The 22,322-nt window shown below is 38.3% G+C and overlaps 1 protein-coding gene across 7 annotated transcripts in view; it reads left to right on the top strand.

Annotated features, from left to right (window-relative positions):
* Window positions 1-22,322, top strand: part of ABCA4 (ATP binding cassette subfamily A member 4) — a 75,145-nt gene that overhangs the window by 50,766 nt on the left and 2,057 nt on the right. For 5 of the 7 annotated variants that reach the window (XM_071750758.1, XM_071750757.1, XM_071750754.1 and 2 more), the window contains 25 exons: window positions 62-152; window positions 919-1,124; window positions 1,503-1,551; window positions 2,038-2,270; window positions 2,724-2,848; window positions 4,193-4,291; window positions 4,869-5,058; window positions 6,734-6,828; window positions 7,773-7,805; window positions 8,884-8,989; window positions 9,121-9,195; window positions 9,664-9,833; window positions 10,835-11,012; window positions 12,412-12,527; window positions 13,600-13,747; window positions 15,047-15,170; window positions 15,929-16,058; window positions 16,903-17,023; window positions 17,856-17,918; window positions 18,030-18,136; window positions 18,906-19,047; window positions 19,653-19,787; window positions 21,266-21,369; window positions 21,456-21,548; window positions 21,865-22,114. In XM_071750758.1, the coding sequence (XP_071606859.1) occupies window positions 62-152; window positions 919-1,124; window positions 1,503-1,551; window positions 2,038-2,270; window positions 2,724-2,848; window positions 4,193-4,291; window positions 4,869-5,058; window positions 6,734-6,828; window positions 7,773-7,805; window positions 8,884-8,989; window positions 9,121-9,195; window positions 9,664-9,833; window positions 10,835-11,012; window positions 12,412-12,527; window positions 13,600-13,747; window positions 15,047-15,170; window positions 15,929-16,058; window positions 16,903-17,023; window positions 17,856-17,918; window positions 18,030-18,136; window positions 18,906-19,047; window positions 19,653-19,787; window positions 21,266-21,369; window positions 21,456-21,548; window positions 21,865-22,114 (3,183 nt within the window). The other 2 variants (XM_071750760.1, XM_071750761.1) reach the window with 2 other exon arrangements.

The raw sequence follows: 22,322 nt of genomic DNA, 5'->3' as shown, positions 1-22,322 counted from the left end.
ATCCTGCATTGCATGTACCTGAAGCACTTGTGTCTTTTTATCTGTTGCTTATCCATGCTAGTCACTTTGTAGCTGTGGATCTCAGTGCTCCTGCTCCTGCTCCAGCTGTACACAGAGGGACAAAGAAGGATCTCCAGAACAGGAACTAGATGGTAAGAAATGGGATGGTTCACCACTCCAGCACATAGCTATGTCTCCTGTTAATGCTGAGGCCTATTTCTTCAATACTTGTGTTATTACATCTGTCTTGTATGAATTTGATAAGGTTTCTTCATGGTTTTGCTTACTGGTGTCCCTTTTTTACATACATAGAATCGTAGAATCCTAGAGGTTGGAAGGGACCTCGAAAGATCATCTAGTCCAACCCCCCCTGCCAGAGCAGGGCCACCTAGAGTACATCGCATAGGAACGTGTCCAGGCGGGTTTTGAATGTCTCCAATGAAGGAGACTCCCTGTTCCAGGGCTCTGTCACCCTTACAGTAAAAAAAAAAAAAAAAAAAAAAAGAAATCTCAGGTAAAGATGATAATCTGGAAGCTTCTGTACTTTCAAAGGATAGATTGAGTTTTAAATACTCTGCACCAAAATGTACAATTTGTTAATGAAAAATGGAAGCATATCTAGAGCAGAGGAAAATGGCTTTATCAGAAAAAGTAATTTTGTGTTTTCTATGTATGAGAAGATCTTAAGTAAATATTCCTGAAGGTTTTGCTGTGTTTTATTAATAAATCTCTCCCTGCTACAAAGTTACAGTGCTTAATCAGCAACATAGCCCAGTCTAGCACGGAATTAGCTGAGATGCCTGTAAGTTGTGAAATACAGAAGTCCCCTTTTGTATAGTGCAAGCAATAGCTCTTTAAAACATGCTCAGCACAGTTAAATAATATTCATCCTTTGAACACTGTTTTGACTTTTGACAGGAGATCTGAATGAGCTATCAGAAGTAGTGCATCATCATATCCCAGAAGCAAAATTAATTGAAAGCATCGGTCAGGAACTCGTTTACCTTTTGCCCAATAAAAACTTTAAACAGCGATCTTATGCCAGTCTCTTCAGAGAACTGGAGGAAACATTGGATGACCTGGGACTCAGCAGTTTTGGAGTTTCAGATACACCACTTGAAGAGGTAACAGACAGATTAAAATATCTTACCAGTAGCCCTCAAAATGTTTTCTGAGACAGTTCCTGTTCTTAAACATGTAATCTTAGTGGTTGCTAATAGCCCCTTAGAGACCTAATCAAACATGCTGTGGCACATGCAGAAAGTCTTTGGAATGAGTGTGGAGAAAGGATTCATAAGCTTGAGCTCTGTCTTTGTATCTTAGTTTGTTTCTGCATTTTCTGATCTATTTGATAAGAAACCACAATTTGCACAGGAGTACTGAAAAGTTATCTACATTTTTTTTCCTCTTTTTTTTAATGGATGATGTGTAGTGTTCCAGTAGTAGTCAGGTTATTGTACCTTCTTCTATTTCTAACCAGGAGATGTATTTTTCTCTGTCAGGTTTTCCTAAAGGTCACAGCAGAAGCTGAGCCTGAAATGCAAAAAGCAGGTATGGATCCCCACATCAGTATATGATAAACTTTTCTTGGGACTGTTCTGTATTCTGAATGCCAAGTAAAGAAGAGCCTTAGAACTTGTTTTGTGCTCGTGCCAAAATAAATTTGGTCAGCAAATATCTGATTTTAGGGCCTGACATGGTATCTGAGAAACAAGATGAAGTCAGCAAAAAGACTTCTATTTAGATTGGATGATGTTCTTAACTATGTAAATAGAGGTGGAGTGTCAAGACCCCACTTTTTCATAAAAAGTGCTTTGCTGATCATTAGTCCATAAGCCACATACACTTGTTCATTCTGCAGAGTAAGAGGAGTGTTAACTATGTGATGTCCCTAGAAAGAGCCACAGTGCAACAGTTATAATTAATGCAATTTGGTGATGTGATATATACACTTGCTAAAATCTGGAGCATGTTGAAATGTTTCTGCTGCTTTCATGTGTGGAGAATAAAGTGTCTTCTCTGCCACTTTTCATCTAGGAGAAAATGGTTCTACTCTTGCCAAAACTTGTAGTGAGAACAAACCAGATGAACAAACCACACTAAAAACTAATGACACCTCTCGAATGCCAGCAGACCTTGCAGGAGATCAAAAAGAAGGCAAAGGGTCCCGACAGTATAAAGGCTTTGAGCTTGTACATCACCAGATCAAAGCACTGCTCATCAAAAGATTCCAGCACGCCACCCGCAGCCACAAGGATTTCCTAGCCCAGGTATTGACTGACATCTGCCCTTCTTGATTCTTCCCCACAACATTCTCAATGCTGTGTTTCCCAACAATGTCTCTATGCAAAGCAGCAGAATGCTGCAAATGGATGACAGTGTCTCCAACCGTTCTAATTATGATTTTGACTCTTCTGCCTCTTATTGTATTGCTTTCTCCCCAGAGTCTATCCTACCACCAAGTTCATGGTTCAGTCACTACTGTTCCATCATTTTAACTTAATGCAGAACCTTAATGTTCCTAATTTTAACATAATGCAGTTTTGTGACAACCAGAATGTTAACTGACAGCACTGGAAATTAAATGGTCTTCAGAAGCTAAACCAAATCTGACCTATGTGCTCCTGCTGTCCTTCCTTTGTTTATATATGAAAAGATGTGTGCAGCATGACCCTACAACATACATCTATTAACCTAGTGCTATGTTTTTGTATTCCCTTTAGGTTGTACTCCCTGCTAGTTTTGTGATGCTGTCTTTAATACTTACAGAAATTATTCCTCCATTTGGTGAATATCCTGCCTTAACCTTGCACCCTTGGATCTATGGCCAACAGTTTACTTTCTTCAGGTAAGAGGAATCACTAAGTTAAAGCATATCTGTTATATACACACCCTTTCTCCCTAGCATTTAGGATTATGGGGCCCATCTCACTGGGCTTTTATCCCTGTGTGGTATAAAAGAGGATTTTCTCCACTGAAATAATTAGATTTAAAGTTGGTGCAAATCAAGAATACAAGTGCTAGTATATCAAACCAAACAGTTCTTCCTTCAAATCTCCTGCTATTTTTTGGTACTCTCCTCTTCCTATGTGAATTCATGTCCTCAACACTACAAAGTTAAATATCCTGCCCAACAGAAAATCCACAACAGTAAAAAATTGAACTATTCCTACATTCACAATCTTGGAGGACAATGAGATTCAAGCGTATCTGCTGACCTGTGGTGTATTTATTTATAGTTCCTACAGTATTTGGGGAAAGTTATGGAAACAAGACAAAAGCAGAGGCTTATTATTGATGATGCTTATTAATGATGCTCAGTGGTTTCTCTCTACAGGGTATCCGTTAGCTGGGGCTTTTTTGTTGTTTTTGTTGTTTTTTTGGTTTTGTTTTGTTGTGGGTTTTTTTTTGTTTTTGTTTTTTTTTTTTTCCCACTAGCACTCTGTCTCCTTTCATTCTTCACAGAAACTTTGGTTCTTTGCTCTCCAGGTCATTGCACAATTCCTCTGTGCTCTCTTGAACACTTGATTCACCTTCATTACCACATATTCCAAAGCTGAATTTGCACTAAGTCAAAACATCCAATACAGAGAAAATATATAAGCAATGTTTAAGTCCTAGACTAGGTCACAACTAATAAAAAGCAGTGAAACTGAAATCAATAATTTGAAAGCATTTTCCTTCAGTTTCATTCTGAAAAATTGACACAGAACTTTAGTATATTTTTCACAAATTTGTATATGGAGCGCAGTTTGATAGCCATGCTTCTGTAACACATGGCACTAGCAATATTCTGTAGTCTTTCTTAGGGTGTCAGTTCCAGACATTTCACTATTAAATAGTGTTGTCTCTTTGTCCTCAGCATATGAAAATGAAGAATATGTTTTGCATCTTCTGATCACTGAGGGTAGAAATACGGGTTCAGACCTTTTTGGACAACGTTGCTATAGGACTGTGTCAGAATTCAAGCTTTAATATCGGGAGAAAAGGACTATTGTTTTTACTTGTTAACCAGCTTGGAACATTCTGGGGTTTTGCACAAATAAAATAAAAATAATTGAATTATCAGTGTTTGAAAGGGGGCAGTTGTCTCTGCCAAATGACTACCCTTCAGCAGTTACCATATATAGTCCAGTACATTCTAAAGTTTGAAACTGTATTTTATAGAGGAAGTTGTATCTTACTCCCTTAGCAATGAGCGTCCTGGCAGCGAGCAGATGGTCTCCCTCACTGATGCTTTCCTGAATAAACCAGGATTTGGAAATCGCTGCATGAAGAATCAGCCTCTTCTGTAAGTTGCTAGCTGATCTCTGTTGCACGAGATTCTAGCACTGTATTACTAGTGGAATTTGAGTACTGAAAGAATAATGGATTGTCCTGAGTTTTCACTGCAGCCAGTTTGCTGTGTGCTTTGCATTTGCTTCTTTACTTCTGCCCCTCTCCCAGTTGTGACATCCAGCAGCTTGATTCTTCTGGCTGTCCTCTGTCTTCCATTTCCTCTCCTCTGCCTGGTAGAGCAGGAACAAAGAGGAAATAAAAAAATAAAGAGAAAAAATGTACTGCATGAGAAAGGAGAGTTGCTTCTCAAATACATGTGCACTGCAGATTTTGTGTGTATTAATGAGTCAAACACTCTTGTTCCTTCAGTGTTTTATCTGCAAGCTGGAGACAGTGAACTTGGCAGTGATGTGGACTGACAATATAGTCAATCATGTTTACTCTAAAATGTTCTTATTATTCCTAATTCATGGGGTAAGGGATAAGAACTAAGAGAAGAGTGTCTGCTGAAAGCATTGTGAGTTTTTGGATCTGTGAGCTCTTGTGAAGTGTATTTCTGCACAGCTTAAAGCATTTGTTCCTCAATACAGGAACTACCCATGCAGTAATGTACCAACAGCCTGGAACACACCTACTGTTCATGCTAAACTGAACAGCCTTCTGCTGAGCCAAAACTGGACCCTAGAGAATCCTTCACCTTCCTGCAAGTGCAGCACTCACGAGAAACTCACCATGCTGCCAGAATGCCCTGCAGGTGCAGGAGGTCTCCCCCCACCACAGGTATAAGTGTCCCTTTGCCATTTGTAGGAAAGTTTCATGGCAACTGATGGGAAAGGAATTACTGTGTGAATACCTTGTCATGCCAATATACATGGAAGCAACTGAATAATTTTTTTTTAAGGAAGGCAGAATTGCTGAAATTTGGAATTCAGTTTCAGAGGTGTTGGAAAAGCTTGCACAGTTAAATGAAATTTGGTTACTATTTTCATCCAAATTGCAGACTTTTAATATAAAAAAAATTTAATGATTTATCAATTTTTTAAATCTTATTTTTTCTCAAAAAGAGTACTCCTATTTAAAAGATTATATTTCTTTAAAGAATAGAAGGAGGGAGAAAGAATGAAGGAATTTCAATCAGTTTCAAGATTGACTTTGAAGAATGAAAGTAGGGTTGTTAAGACTTAAAAAATAATATTGTGTCAACCCAAAATAATCATTTTTATGTGTATTTTGGCTCCTTATTTACAAAGAATGCTCTAAACTGGCAAAATGAATGCTTGCATGCATGTACATGAAGATGAGTTATATAATAACCACTGATGCTGTATGGAGAAGAGAGCTACATTCCCACCTCAATGATTATTCTTGGTGGTGTCCTTTATAAAATGTGATTTGCTCTTTTGAAAAGCAAAGGAAAATTATAGCCTGTTAGTGTTTACATCTTCTAATCCCAGTTCTATGGACAGCCAAAACTGAATTTTTGTAGTTGTATGATACTGTATTTTATAGTGAAATTTATACTAAAATTTCAAGAACAGGTAGGATGCAAAATTAATTTGTTTGTTTGTTGCTGGGGGTTCTAATCCTCTAGGGACAATATATTTATTATAATATTACTCTGATAACTTTGGGGGATATGATAATTTTCTATGTCAGGAAGAGACAGTTTATATTTGTGTCTACAGGAAGCAACATTATCTAAGTAATAATAAAGTATTGGCTGAGTATAGGCAGCTCAGTTAATGCAGTCCCTGTGAGGATGCTATCAGTTTTCCTGCATATTGCCTAGAATCAACTGGACATTTTTAATGTATCTTCTGTGTCATCTGGTACTGCCCCTCTGTGGACAAACGCAGAAACTTCTACAAAGGTTGTCAGACTTTCTGGGTGGTCACTTGGTGACTTCAGGTTGCCAACTTCTGTCATCCGAAACTTCCTAGGAACCCTTTTAAGTATATCCTTCCTTGGCTAACTCAGCAAGTCTGAGGTCTTGAATTTCACAGTGATCCTGTATTTGCAGAATAGTCATAAAAACATGATGTGAAATCATTTTCAATATGGAATTTGAGAGTAATTTTCATTCAAAGTACCTAACACACTACTAAGGTGAAGTTTTCATATTAATTTTTACTTCAGCTTGCTAAATCACAGAAAACTATCTTATTTTCATTGGGACCTCAAATTATTTGCCCTTATTTCATTGTGAAGAAAAAGCCTTGAACAACCTTGGCCTGTGTTGTAAATAACTCAGGTAAAGTTAGAGAGCCAAGTGCAACTGTATTGACTTCAATAATTTCATTGTTTCTTCTGAAATCTTGGTAAAGAGAGTTTTTGGGATGGAAAATTAATGATCCACTCCTATATCACTGATACTATGACCCTAAACGATTTCTCTGGATCAAAGATACTTTTTGACCGTAAACTGTGATTGATTAGATTTTTCTTTTCTCTCCAGAAAGTGCAGCACAGCACAGAAATTCTACAAGATCTGACCCACAGAAATATTTCGGATTTTCTGGTGAAAACATATCCCACTTTGATAAAAGGGAGGTAGGGATGATTCTCTTTGTTTTTCACATGCGATATTTTGTACCTCGCTGTGAAATTCTTGTTTAATAATAACAGAGCACCTAATGTGTCACAGTATTTTGTAGACTCTAGCATCATATCCATATTCCTGATGTAATGGTAGGAGATTCTCATTTTAGAAAAGAATTCTATTAAATTGCTTTAATAATACCTACTTGTATAATCAAATACTCCCTTATAAGCAGAGCTAAGTTTCAATGTTGATAGAATGCCATGATAATGGCAACTGTGTCAACAGTGAGAAAACTGGTACCTGTGCACAGCATGGTGAACTGCCTTGTAGAAATACCAGTTTGTGTCTGTGGAGAACTGTGGACACACCAGCATCTGTGGGTGTTAATTATCACTTGCTTCCCAAGAGTGCAAAGGAGCCAAAGGACAATTTTACACAGATACATCTATCCTACAGATAGGTCCTCAGCTTGCAGGAGTTTTGTTCTTGGTATTGGCTATGGAGTATCCCTGGCCTATTATTACTGATTCAGGTCTTCCTACCTTTTCAATTCCCAGTGGAGCTCTCAGAATTCCCATTGCACTGGCTGTTTGCTGGGTCTGCCTTTGACTGATTCCTCTTAGCACGTCATATTTGCTTCAGATACATCTCTTATAATTAGTTCATTGTGGATTTAGGTCAGAGCCAGTATGTGTCACTTTAGAAATCTTGCTTATTTCTGTATGAACTAGAGGTGAGCCATGCCAGAAAACAATGCAAAAATGAGAAGATCTAGTGTAGAGAATTTTAAAAGTCCTGACATCTCAAAGTAATCTGCAGCAACAGTAGAGTGAATAAACCAAAAACCAAACCATAACAAAAGCTGTCTGGGGCAAACTGGATGTCTTCAAAGCATAAGAATTCACCTTTAATTTCCAGTGCTTTAAGAGACTGAACTCTCTTTGTGTTTCAGTTTGAAGAGCAAATACTGGGTCAATGAGCAAAGGTAAGAAACTAATTCACAGATTATGGTGGCCAAAAAAGGAACAATGAATTTCTGTTGATCTGGGGAGACTCACAATGTTTCTCTTAATGGATGAGGAGTCATGACTGATAATATAGAACAAAGAGATGACTTTAGTGGGGAAAAAAGTTGGGGCCAGCAAGGGTTTTATAAACACAAGGGGTTATATTTGTTTGGACTAACCCCACAAGGATTAAGGCAGGAGACACACAATGGAACTCTCAGTTTTATCTACAAGAACCAGACTACTTCTATTCTTAGTGTTGGAAAATTACAGTATAATACTGCACTGTGTTGCAATAGTGCTCTGACACACACCTTCAAAATGCAGCAGAAAAGATGAATCCTCCAAAGAAAGACTGGGGTAAGATGGAACCTCGACACCAGCCCATCAAATACAGAATAGCCACAACTCAATCTCTGCTCTGAACATGTGCAGTAGTTATAAAACAGTGCTCCACTTGCTACATAGTAATGGGGAAGCATCAGCTAACCCCAGTGTGATGTCAACACTGCAGATACTGATGTTAGAAAGTGAGCTGGCTAGCATGGCTATAGTTTGTCATCAGCAGTAGGAATGCACTTCAAAGGTAGCAGCTGGACTGGTTTCCATAGTGGAATATCTCCACATTTATCATGTGCAGACACTACTTTCTGTGGGATTAGTCTTTGGTTCATCTCAAAGAACAGTATTTTTCATTATGGAGTATTGGCTGGCACCAGCATTGATGAATATCTGCTGCTCAGGGTAACTGGAATTTTTACTGGGGTCCATGTTTTCCATGGTTCTTTATGGGGTCAAATTGTTGTATGTCAGTTGTATTAATCTGAAGATTTTGCAGTGTATAAACAAGTCCTCTACGGCTTCTATCTAAATAAGCCTCTCAGAAAATGGTAGAACTTCTATTATTTACAAGCCCGATAAAGACCTAATACAATTTGTTAGGAAAAGGATGAAGTTTTAAATACATTTGCTAGGTAATATATAGAAATCAAACTTAATAATGCACAGTTTTTGGTCTGTGGCACAAGAGACTGATGATAATGTTCTCTCTGTTAGATATGGAGGAATTTCTATAGGAGGAAGGCTCCCCGTCCTTCATGTTTCAGGAGATCAAGTTGTCAATTTTTTGAGTGATCTTGGCCGAATGATGAATTTGACAGCAGTAAGCAAGATATTTCTTTTTGTGTCTGTGTGTGTTCCTTTGTTAAAGAATTTTTTAAAAGTAGAAAACATGCTTTTAAAACCAGATTTCATACAGACATCTGATCTTTAGCATTTTCTTTTTTATTTTAGGGAAAATTTTCACTGGCTGCTGCTAAAGAAATGTCTAACTTCCTTAAATACATGGAAACCGAGGATAATGTTAAGGTATTTGCTAGAAGTAGCCTGCTATGCTCAGTCTTTCTTCATACAGACTTTCAATTGTGAGAATATTGATAATGGCAATCTCAGATGCAAGAAGAGATGAAAATACTATGCTTATTACAAGTAATATAGGATACAGTGTTAATGCAGTTATTTCTTACATGATATTTTTCTAACCATGTTCTTAGTAATTCTCACTGTAACAAATATGTCTGAGGAGGAGACATTCTTCTCAATTTTAAAATGTGCTTTAATAAAATCCCTTGACAGTGGTTAACCAACCCTTTTAAAAGCATGGTATGTGAGATCCTCCTGCTGGACTGTGCCTAAGAGCTACAACTGCCTGGTGCTGGATTCTTCCCTGCTTACAATGCCCACCAAAGTAGATAAAAGGCAGCCAAGTTTTCTCCTGCAGTTCAGAGTTATTAGTGAGGGCTTTTTAAATGAATCTATGCTTTCTGGCTCTTTTAGGTGTGGTTTAACAATAAAGGCTGGCATGCTATGGTTAGTTTCCTTAATGTAGCAAATAATGCAATCCTTCGAGCTAGCCTGCATGGTGGCCAAGCTGCTGAGGAGTATGGTATCACTGCTGTCAACCATCCTCTGAACCTCACTAAGGAGCAACTCTCTGAAGTCACTGTGTAAGTCTGCCTGTGCTCTGCTCCTGGCTTTTACCCCTCCCTCTCCTCGCAGCTTACCACATCCAAGGTACTCAAACTCTGAGGAGAAATAGCTCAACTGGCAGAACATGGAGGTCTCTCCCTGAAGTTTTATTCTAGTCAAGAATTAGATACACAATCCTTTATTTTCTGTTTCATGACATTGCTGTAAGAGCTCATGCCCATCTCATGTAGGAGCTGTGACCATAGATTATATATGACTACATGTTTCAGTTGATTCCCAAGCACAAATATTCTGAAGTCTCTGTTCATGCTCCAAAGCCAATAGATCTACTTGTGAAATAGCACAGAGATCCTAATCAAAAAAGTAATCAGAATTTTCCCTTACTTGATTACAATTAGGCAGTTGTCAACAACCTACATATTAGTGCTGAGGACAGACAGCAAGCAGGTAGACTTTCCATGGCATGTAGTAGTGTTGATGTTTTCCAGAATCTAAACCACATAATTTCTCAAAAAACACACACCTAATAGATGTGTCTGTGTGTCATGCTTCTGCAAGACTTCCCATTCATGTCCCATTCATGTTCAGAACTCTGTGAAACTTAAGACTTCTGCGATAGCACGAGGCAAGATCTGTGTTTCAACTCACTCTGCAACCTGCTGCTTTGAGTCCCTCTTTTTCCAGGCCACAGAGCACTTCAATCATTGTGCCTTAATGCCTAGTGTGAGACATTAGGAAAGTTGTCAAACTGAGGTGTGTATATATGAGTTGAACTGTTCCAGAGCATGAAGAAAACTACAAAATGAGGAATTGTGCCACCAACATCCATATTCGTTAGCTACAGTACCCAAGACAACTGGGAAAAATACAATAGCACATTTTGAAACTGAAAAAGTCTTCACTTCCAAAATAACCCTTTTATTTATAGATCTTAAAATTCCCTTCAGATTTCCCAAGTGCTAATAGTGTTTTGATGCATCCATTCCCTTGCTCACAAGTGCTTCCTGTTCTATTTTAGGCTGACCGCTTCAGTGGACGCTGTTGTTGCCATCTGTGTGATTTTTGCCATGTCCTTTATACCAGCCAGTTTTGTTTTGTACCTGATTCAAGAACGTGTAACGAAAGCCAAGCATCTACAGTTTGTCAGTGGTGTGAGCCCTGCAGTCTACTGGATAACAAACTTCATGTGGGACATAGTGAGTAACTGCTGGTCTGATTCCATAGCCTGCAACTATTCCTGGTTTTGCATGAACTGGGGCCTGATCAGTGATCAAATTAAGGTGATTCTGAGCTTTGCAAAGCACAAATTTCTTTAACCGGTTCTCACAAAGCATATTAAGTATCTGATATCCTAAATAATTATGGATGTAGAAGTTAAATCCAGGTGCAAAACTCATTTTTCAACTGATGAAACTGAAATTGTTTTGTTCTCAGGCTTTACAAATCAAATATATAATAAAGTACAACTCAACATAGCAGGGAAAAGCCCAGTTGCCTGGTGCTAGTCATTCCTGCCTTCCAGAAGAACCATAACATTTTTAAAGATATTCAAGAGATCTAAGTGGGAGACTCATAAGCTGCTAGAACAGTAGGTGGAGGCCAGAGAAAATACTCCAGGGTGTCTGAAATGACACAGATGTGTTTGATTAGGTCACTGAATCATGTTCATTGTGTTGTTACAAAAGGATTTAGACCACAGGACCAGGCTTGCTTAGACAGGGCTCAGCTACATTCCCATTTCTCCTCAGGCCACTTTGTCACAAAGGAACAATTTTTTTTCCTGTTGAAGCACAGCAAGGGGCTTGTTTTCTAGCCGTGCCTTGTGATCAAGATAGCAGCCAAGGGCTGATGCAATAAGAAACCATGAACATGGAGTCGAAAAAATTTAAAAGAAAAAAATATTAAATAATCTAAGAGGCAAAAACTCTTTAGGCTTCAGAAGTTGCTCTTTCAGAAGATAAAGCAAAGCACTGGCTTCATAAATGAGAGAAAAGAGGCAGGTCACTGAGTTCCTGTTCACTGCTGGTCAGAGCAGCCTCCCAGGAGCTACTGTGATGGGAATTCTGTTTGGCCGTGGCCCTTGACAGCATGACCCAGGGGTATTAATTAGTGTTAGCAGTTCTGTGAAACACCACCTTCCATTCTGCATGTGGAGCTCTGTGTAGTGCAGCAGAGTAGCACCACTAATACCAAGCAGAGAAACTGAGAAGAGCAGTGGCCAAGCATACTCACTGTAGCTTCCTCCCAGGAATGCAGCTGAAGTAATCATTTTTTTCCTTCCTACAGTCTTTGCATCATCAGAAACTGCACTTGCACATACTCACAGCCTCTTCCTGTGGGGAGCCTGACAGCCAGACTATAAAATTATTGCAATACATGTTGCATTTTTGATGAATAGTCTGATAAAAAAAAGCCTCAGAAAAATGCTGAGTGTTGCCAGGAACCCCTTGATCCAAAAGCCTGATTCTGTCTTACTGGTCTAGCTCTTAATCTGTTGTCCCTCTATACAAAATCCTTCCAGAATAATGTGTAGGGTCTGGAAATGTTTGCAGATCTCAGGTCTTACACACTGCTCTCTGCCTTGTGATGTGGCAGGTGAATTATGCACTGAGTGCTGGAATGGTTGTGGTTATATTTGCTGGATTCAACAAGAAGGCATATACTTCTCCAACTAACCTCCCTGTGCTTGTTGCCTTGCTGCTGCTGTATGGGTGAGTGTTCAAGGTTGTTACTGAATGTGGGGCCCTGGATTTCACATGATAATTTCCTGATATTGAGATTGGTATTTAGTGAAATCCAGCTTTAAAGAATAAAACTGTGTGGGTACAGTACAAGGAAGAACAGGATTCTGTCCCTGCTCCAGGATATTTACATCTTTTCTGTGGCCACATGCTGTAAAAGAGATTTTTATTTTTTTTTTTTAATTTTTTTGGTATTTATTTTCAAGCATTAAGTGCTTACAGGAAAATATATTTGTTTCTTTTGCTGATTTTAATATGTACCTTGTTAGGAATCTAGTGGTGGTTCATTTGCCTCATTGACAACCAATACTAAAATAATTCTTTGCTATTTAACCGATGGGCTGACTACTGATTATTCAACATTTTTTAACTTCAGACAAGCGTTTGTGTTGGCAAAACATCCACCTGCAGTCACAATTCATCTTCTGACCATATGTGTACTGTCCTGTTAAACAATGCAGGTAGTTTTTACTGAATTCTTCGTGGGCAGGATGATTGTTGCTAGGGTTTGTAAATTTATTTCCAGAGAATATTCCACTTGTGCTGCTGAATATGGATTTGCTATATCACAGAAATCATGGCATGGGAAGCCCCAGATCAGGAGTAAATAAAGAGTGGTAGATGACTTCAAATGGAGTTTGTGATTTCTTTGGACAGTTCTATAGGCTGGGGAGTGTCTAGCAAACAGTGCATCTTATTTGCTTTACTACTTCTTTGGTTCTCCTTCCTGGTGTACATCCAGGAAGAAGTTCAAGGATACTTGGAGAAATGACAACCTTACTAGCATTGTTTTTTTTCAATTTTACCATTTCCTATTGCCCTTCATTTGAAAAGCACACAAAAAAAAAAAAAAAAAAAAAAAAAAAGCAGAAAATCTTTTTTATCTAGTAATGAGAGAAAGAATACTGCTGTGGCATCTATGCTTGGTTACACCATATCAATACACTTGGAATGAGGAGAAAGCTCCACTTTGTGTTTTCATAAAGCCAACGGACATGCGAATGCTGAGAAGCTGTGGTCATTTTCTATCTTTTGCATGCAGATGGGCAGTAATTCCCATGATGTATCCTGCTTCTTCTTTCTTCAGTGTTCCTAGCACTGCTTATGTTGCATTGTCTTGTATTAATCTCTTTGTGGGGATCAACAGCAGTGCCATTACATTCATCCTGGAGTTATTTGAAAACAACCCGGTAAGTAATTCTTAAAGAACTGCACAAAGGGTATGCAAGCATGACCCTCTCTCACAGCAACTGCTATTCTCTGCCTTGACATTTTTTCTGGCAGTATGTAAGTGTTAAATTAGTGTTTTGCAACTCTATGAGCAAACTTCTGTATGTTTTAATTGTTGATGAGGGGACACAGCACTTCGTGCTTGTTTCTGCAGCTTGGATTTAATAGGAAGAGGCAAATGCTGTATAATCAAGCAGTGACCACTAAGTAAGGAAAGACACTCCTGCTAGAGATGTTGTTTTGCTTATGTCAGCATTTTTAGAATTGCCCAAAAACAGTTTACCACCACCAGGAAGATGACAAGAATAGACAGATAACAGAAAGAGCCAAAGTTAGTTCTTAGAAAGGCTGAGATCAATTCAGAAAACACTGTTGGCTTGTGTGTACTGCTACCACCCCTACAGTTCCTGATTCTCTGGCCACTGAGACCCACACCCTTTCTAAATCTGACAGCAATCCTGTTATCATTACTGATAGCACATTTTCAGACACCATGTGCTGGTGAAGCATTGTTGTTTGCCAGAAAGGAGAACCACATCTTGGTTCATTTCATGGTTTCAAGGGCTAACTTTGCAGTATTTTCTGTCCCTAGTGTTCCTGTGTCCTCAGCCATCCTGCTTGATAGCACAGGGTTCAATCCTGTGCCATTCAGTCCATTGGGCAGCAGGCTGGTATTGTTATTTTTGAGAATATATCTCCATTGTAGACACTGCCTTTCCAGAGGGAAAATTGCTCCTCTGAATGCACTGTGGATGCAGCTAGACTGCCACTGGCACTTACATTGCTTTGGATGTCTCCACATTGCACCAAAGTCTACTGTGTAGTTATGTACAGACACTGGTACTTTCATCTTTGCAGCATTCCTAATTATGGAAATATTCCAGATATTTTTTAAAAACTGAAAAAAAGATGACTGAAAAATACTACTCTTTCTTGTTGCTCACAGTTGCTGTTTATAATAGGTGATCCCAGAATTACATTACCTCCACCCTATAGAGAAATATGTCATTACAAAGATTACTTTCTCTCTGCATCAAAAGTTTTTCAAAAGCACCTTGTCTGGTGCAGTGTATCGCCAGCATTCTGCTATGCTGTATTTTAGGTTGTGAATGCTTTAGGTGTAACTTGATAAATGCTCTGTTTTCTCTGTTGTAAAAACACAGAAAATCAAGTTTCTCTGACACAACGAAGAACCTTCACTCATTTTGCTATGTTTTCTTAAGGAGGTGTAATTATTATGTTGTTTCTGTTTCTTGTAGAACTTGCTGAAGTTTAATAAAACATTGAAAAATGTGCTGCTTGTCCTCCCACATTTTTGCCTGGGCCGTGGACTCATTGACTTGGCTATGAACCAAGCTGTGACTGAAGTATATGCCCGGTTTGGTGAGTAAGAGTCAATAAGCAATGACTTATATCAATGTCATATGCCCTATTCTCAGATGAGATGGCTGGAATTGTTACCTTGGAAAATTCCTGGCTGTTTCTGGAAATCTTCCTTTTCAACATTATCCAGTTCAAGAGAAGTACGAAAGTTCAAGCTTTCTGAAGGAATCATATGCAGCTGTATCTGATAGAGCTACCAGAGTAATATAGCCCAAACTGTACTCTCTATTGGATGTGAACCCATTTCTTCAGTGACAGACCCTGGTGTCTTTTTATCATTTGTTCCAAGTCCTTGGATAACTACGTTACATTTTGTGTCATTTGAATACTTCAGCGGTCCTCATGTTAATGCTTAAGATGGCTGCAGTTCTTCAAAGGCATCCTCTTGGAATATGGCTATCTTTGATATCTGACAACTTCTTGTTAAGAAGAATAGTCATAGAGCAGAATTCACCTGCTTTTATTCAGAAAAACATGTGGCTTTCACATAATCTATGCAAATTTCATGTTATGATATTCAAATTACAGCATACTCAGAGAGCTTGAATTCATCTTTTCCTCCCAGTCAGCAACTGAGCTTGGAGAGTATTTTTTTAAGAAGCTATGTAAGACATGTGAAACAGAAGATGTTGCCTGACCATTATAAAATAAGTTACAGATTTTCATCCTAAAGCATAATGGTTGTGCCCCTTTTTCTGAGGAGAAATGTTTTGTTTCAGAAGTATTTCACCTTGCTTTCTGATGCTCTTTTTCAATAGGTGAGGAGCATGTTTCCAATCCTTTTCAATGGGAATTTGTTGGAAAGAACCTGGTTGCCATGGCTGTTCAAGGCATTGCATACTTCATTCTGAATCTCCTTATGCAGCACCGTTTGTTCTCTTCAAGATGGTATGTCTGAAACTTGTACTAATGCTCTTCCACTAACAGGATAAGTACCTGTTACACTTCTTTATGCCCCTCTTTTTTCTTTGAATTTTTTCAGCTATTTTTTAATCTTAATTTTTTTATTTCCTGGTTCAAAAAAAAAAGCAAGTGTTCATTATCTTAACAGACTATAAGAATAAATCCCTGAAGAAAGTATTTTTCTTGAATTAAGACTTGAAAGTTTGGGGTTTTTTATGATTAAGTCACTGCAATAGTGAGATAATAAAATTACTTGTAAAGCATGTAGTGTCATAAGTAACAGCATGAAACATCAGCCTGGCATCCCAAGAGAGAATTCTTCATTGTACAGGATGGTTGCAGCCTGGAAACTATTCAGACTTCCATGTTTTAGAAATGTCCCTCTGTCCCAATGAAAGCAGCTACCTTTCAGATATGAGTGCATCATTCACTCCTGTTTGAGATTTCCAACAAGACTACTAATTGGTAAAATTGCAAAAATATTGTCTTACAGGGAGGTGTACTCAAAAGATCTGTGGATGGGGTCTTGCTAGGCTCTAAAGAGTAGCCAAATAGTGAAATCTGTAGCTGAGGGGCAGGTTATGTTGTAACAGCCATTGATGAGGCCTGGTCTCTTAGGCAACCTTTTTAGTGTTTAGAGATGACCTTTCAAAGGTCCAGAGATTCTCCCAGCATCAAGAAGGCTTCAGCCAATGTCACACTGAATTTTCAGTCCCACTGAGCCACCAGTCACATTTTTGCAATCATTTAGCCATTGTTTCACAGTGTTACTCTAACTGAACCTAGGGCAACTCATTGTTTCTGTAGACAGTCTATTGGGTTCTTCCAGGTTTGCTGTGACTGCCATGTCGCCTGTTATTGGTGAAGATGAGGATGTTGCAGAAGAAAGAAAAAGAATTATGAGTGGAGTAAACAGGACAGATATCTTAGCATTACAAGAACTGACCAAGGTAATATTTTGAGAAGAGTGAAACAAATTAGTCGCAATTTATTCTTTCATAATGTATGTGAAATCTGATAATATTCTTTTCAGATAACCTTGTGCCTTAGAAAATAATGAACATTTTAGAAGTCAAGGCTTAACATGTTATTTATCTATTTCCTTTGATCAGAAATCAAACCACCCGTAAGTCCAGCAAGGACAGTTGAACCTTCCCTATTTAAGGTTGTTAGGTTTTTTACTTTTACTTCGCATCATCTGACATGACTGTTATTTATTGAGAGCCTATTTCTATTATAAATATTTTCTTCTTTAGAGACATTTTCTCTATTGGTGGATTTCAAATGCAAGTGAACAATTTGATTGCTTTCACTTTCAGGGCTCTGAAATAACAAAGTTACTGTTAATTTATCTTCCAGACTTCAAAGGCACCTGAGTTATGTTATGACAATGCATGCAAGCTTGAGCTACAAAAACATAAAGATTACAAACCTTGCTGAGAACTTGTAAATAGAGAACTGGAGTAGCATTCTTCAGGTTATCTTGCTGTATTGATATGTCAGAGATACTTTGTCCCAGCAAAGCATCAGGCCTGTCAAAAAAAAATTTGATGCAAAAGGCTGCATGCAGAAAAAGCAGTATTTTAAGGAGTCATTAAAAATTTATTTAATGTAAATAAATGCCTGGCTTGTAAAATGCTTATTCTTTTTAATTTTTTATTAATTCCTGTCTTTGTTATAAAGTTGCCTTATGTCAGTAGTATTAAAGTAAAAAAAAATTAGCAGATTGTTTTGCTGTTGATATCTTGAAACAGGATTTTTTTTTTTTTTCTGTGAATTTAGATTTATGCAGGTAGGCAGAAGCCTGCAGTGGACAGACTCTGTGTTGGCATCCGTCCTGGAGAGGTAGGTTGTTCAATAACAGCAGATTACGTTCCATGGATCAGTTCAGATTTCATGCCCCTGCTGATTAGCAACTTGGAAATACTAAAGAATGCGATAAATTTTGTAATCTAGTGCTTTGGTCTTTTGGGAGTAAATGGAGCTGGCAAAACAACAACATTCAAAATGCTGACTGGGGATACTGATGTGACATCTGGCGATGCTGTCGTGGCTGGCAATAGGTAAGTACCTTAAAGTATAAAACTGTGACAGGCCATTTGTTCAGGGTATAACTGCCCAAATCATCTTAATGACCTAGCATCTCTTTTCCAATTGCATGACACTGAGACAGACCACAGGTAACACACACTGGTACTTCATACTTCTAACTTTCTGCTGTGTAACCTGTGGGTAAGTTATAAACTAACAGCTGTACAAGGCAATTGGATCTAACGTCAAGAGCTTGCAAACATAAGATAAGCAGTCCAACAATATAATGCAGTCTCACCTTTAGGACTTTCTCTGGGTGTTTCTAGCATCTTTGTTTACACAGGACTGGTGTAATGTAACCAGATTATACAGCATGATCTGCTGTTCCCTTATGTTAACGTAGTTCCAGGTTGTGTGTCTTCATTTCAGGGGTGTAGTTAGGATTTGATTCTTTGTCCATTGATGTGATTTGAATAATATCTATTTTGTTGCTAGGACATGGTCCTGGGCAACATGGTTTAGGTAACAGTGCTTGAGTGGTGTGGGTAGACAAGATGACCTCCAGAGGCCTCTTCCAGCCTCAAACATTCTGTGATTATGTACTTCTACTACTGCCAGTGCCAATTTAGATGAGAATGTATTCTTTGCTATCATATACAGACAGGTGTTTAGTAAGATGTATCAGCAAGTAGTTGTTCTCCTCTTACAAGAATTTTTGCATCAGAAAAGAAAGATTTTATGCAAACTGTTATCTCGCTCTTAAAGCTAGTATTATAGAACTCAGATTCTTTGTTTCTCCAGCATATTGACCCACATTTCTGATGTTCATCAAAATATGGGATACTGCCCTCAGTTTGATGCCATTGATGACCTGCTCACAGGACGAGAACATCTCTACTTATATGCTCGATTGCGGGGGATTCCAGAAGAAGACATCCAGAGGGTAAAGCATTCTTTTTTTTTTTTTTTTTTTTTAATCATATACAGAGTTGCAGTGAATATTTGTAACTCTTAATGGGATCATAACTTTATATTAATATTGATATATAATTAATTCTGGCCCCTATTAATGGGCAAGAATTTCCAAGGTTAGGATTGCCATTCTGTATGATGAAGTCCTGAAAGTGGTTCCTGTTACCTGAACAGTTAGGTACAAGACTGTGCTATCAGTTGTAGGTTCTTAGGCATTAGCAGTGCTTGCAAACCTGGTGCCAACTGCCAGAGGATAATGCAATTTCTGTGCTTCAGAACTGCACTGCTGGCTGTTTTGGTCTTGACTTTAAAGTTGCTTATGTGTAAGAAAGGAAATGTGAGTATTTCAGAAGAACTGAAATTCTTGCAGCAATACAAACTCTACAGCTTAAGCTGCTTTATGTCTTTCCATTAAGCAGCCAGAATTCCTCTAGTCGTCATAAATTTTTTGGACATCCCTGCTCCATTTCTAAAATGTTAAAACTCAGAGGATTCTCATATATTTGCCAGAAGAGGCATGTATAAGCCATCTCATCTGTTAGCTGCTGTGTGAAAAAGAGAGTTTTTTTCTCATAGGTTGCTGAGTGGGCCATCCAGAAGCTGGGACTTCCTACGTATGCAGACCACCCCGCTGGTACCTACAGTGGTGGCAACAAGCGCAAGCTCTCCACTGCCATTGCTCTGATAGGCTGCCCACCACTCATCTTGCTAGTAAGTGTCATGGCAACATAACTCTCTGATAGCTCCACATGACATTTCATAAAACTACACAACAGTAAACAAGGATGTTTACTTTATAAGGTCCTTTCTGCCCTGAGCTGACACCAACTTCAATGTAATTTTGAGTGCTTTAATTTCAAGGAAGGCTGGGATGCTTAACTGTGATTATTAACTGTGGGATGCTTAACTGTGATTCCACTGGACCCCCAAGCAATTATGAAAGAAAGATCTTTAACAAAGAATAGTTTGAGAAAAAATCTATACTCCAGACAAATCTGAATTTAAATCCATATTTGGTTTCAGTCTGCCTTTTCTGACAAAAGTTATACCACTCATGTAAAAAATTATCTTAGAATATACACCTTGCTGCTTTATCCAGCAGAACAGAAGAAGATAGCTATCCTTTTGCAGCCTTTAGTATCTTTGGAAGAAATTAATTATACATATTTCGACTATAAACTATACACATGCTGAAATGTAGTTTCCATCAAATAACACTATGTTTTCAGATAACTTCATATCTCAATGGAAATTCTAAATGTAATTACTGCAAAAATTCCTCATTTAGATTATGCTGTGTCATCTTAGTTTGTAGGCTAAGAAGAAACATTTTAATAGAACAGTTCCTTGGGCCATTTAATATGCCTTTACAAGTTTTCTGCCTGTAAGTAGTAAAACAGACAGATAAAATGTTTTCTCATAATTTCTTAAGACAAAATGTTGAATTAATATTTTTTCTCCAATTTTTTTTTTTTTTTTTTTTTTTTTTTTTTAACTAATCATTATCTGATTTATGCAGGACCAGATCCTCAGCTTCACTAGCTTCTTGTGTAACAAAATGTCCTAAATGTTTATGTAAGTGCGTGAAGAATTCACTGTCCTCTTACAGGAGCCATTGCCCAAGAAAAGGAAGATTTTTATCCCAAGTGTCTATCTCTGTCTTAGAGCTAGCATCGTAGATACAAAATAATTTTCTTTGTCTGCTCCCCCGGTATATTGATCTACAATGTGATGTCCATCAAAATATGGGAGCCAAACTTGACACAATTTAATGTAACTGCTACTGCATAAGCCTTTCTATTTAGTTCTATTTTGAGTCCTAAATGTTTTTAGAGTGGGGTATCACAAAATGCTTACAGTTTCGATAGCTAAGACCCTGGATTAGGGACTGCCTTTGTCACAGTGGTCACTACATTCCCTTCTCTGTACCTGTTCTCTGCACACACAGCATTATATTCTCACCTGTGGTTTCTTGTACTCAGTTACTTCCTGCTTTGTGCAGAGACTCTATTAGTGCCCATTGACAGATAATGCAGATATGCTTCTAAAGCATATCTGTGCTTCCTCAGGGCACAGTTTTCAGTATAAAAGCAATTGTATGCTAAAGCCCAAACACACAGTGACTTGATTCTAACTGGATGTCCTTCTCTGCCTCTCTGAATCTGATTGTCATAACATTTCCCTTACAGGATGAACCAACTACTGGCATGGACCCTCAGTCCCGGCGCCTCCTTTGGAATTGTATTTTTGGTGTCCTCAGAGATGGGCGAGCTGTGGTTCTAACCTCACACAGGTAAAAGAGGTAGAATTCAGAATCCCAGAGAAGCTGAAGTTCATCTGCTGGCTTTTATCTCAAATACCTGTTCTCTGTTTTGAAAGCATGGAAGAATGTGAAGCCCTCTGTACTCGTTTAGCCATCATGGTAAAAGGTACCTTCAAATGTCTGGGCACAATTCAGCAGCTAAAATACAAGTAAGTAGAATATTTTTATGGTGGTTTTTAATGTAAAAATATAGAATATGTGACATGTACCAGTCTTACATGCAATTCAAACTGAAGAGCTGTTGTTTAAACTGACCCATTTCTGCGTGAAGCTCTGTGATATTCCAGACAACTTGAGCAGATGTCATTTCAGTTCTTGCATGTTCTGTAGTTCGGTGTGTAGCTTTCTACGAAGCTAGATAACTGTGTGCATTATATTTCAGATACTGTTGTTTTCATGGCTTCTGAAAAATCTATTTGCTTCCTGAATCTTCATCCAATTCCCAAATCCATGTGTGCTTCCCAGGTTTGGAGATGGGTACATTGTCACTTTGAAAATCAAAGCTCCGAAGTCTGGGCTGCCTCCAGATCCTACTCCTGCTGAGCAATTCATTCGCATGAACTTCCCAGGGAGTTTGCAGAGGGAGAAACACTACAACATGCTGCAGTACCAGATTTGCTCCTCCTCTCTGGCTAAGATTTTTCGGTTAATAGTCTCCAACAGGGAAAAATTGCATATTGAAGAATATTCCGTGTCTCAAACAACTTTAGATCAGGTGAGTAAAAATTAATTAAGTAACGAAAATTAATTTTAATCTCTAAAAATAGATATTAAATTTTAATCTCTAAAATAGAGAGCCTGTTTGGCAAGAAGTGGGTAATGCAGTGAGGATGTATCAGAAAAAAGAGAAGGACCAAACTGTTCAGAGTAGAGATTTCTCACACCTCTTTCTCAGGCAAAATTCTTTGGCCCCTCATCAAAGA

The sequence above is a fragment of the Heliangelus exortis genome, chromosome 8 (assembly GCF_036169615.1).
Source record: "Heliangelus exortis chromosome 8, bHelExo1.hap1, whole genome shotgun sequence".
In the NCBI taxonomy this organism is placed as follows: domain Eukaryota; kingdom Metazoa; phylum Chordata; class Aves; order Apodiformes; family Trochilidae; genus Heliangelus; species Heliangelus exortis.
Note: the sequence above shows the minus strand (reverse complement) of the source record. Positions and strands in the feature narration are given on the sequence as shown.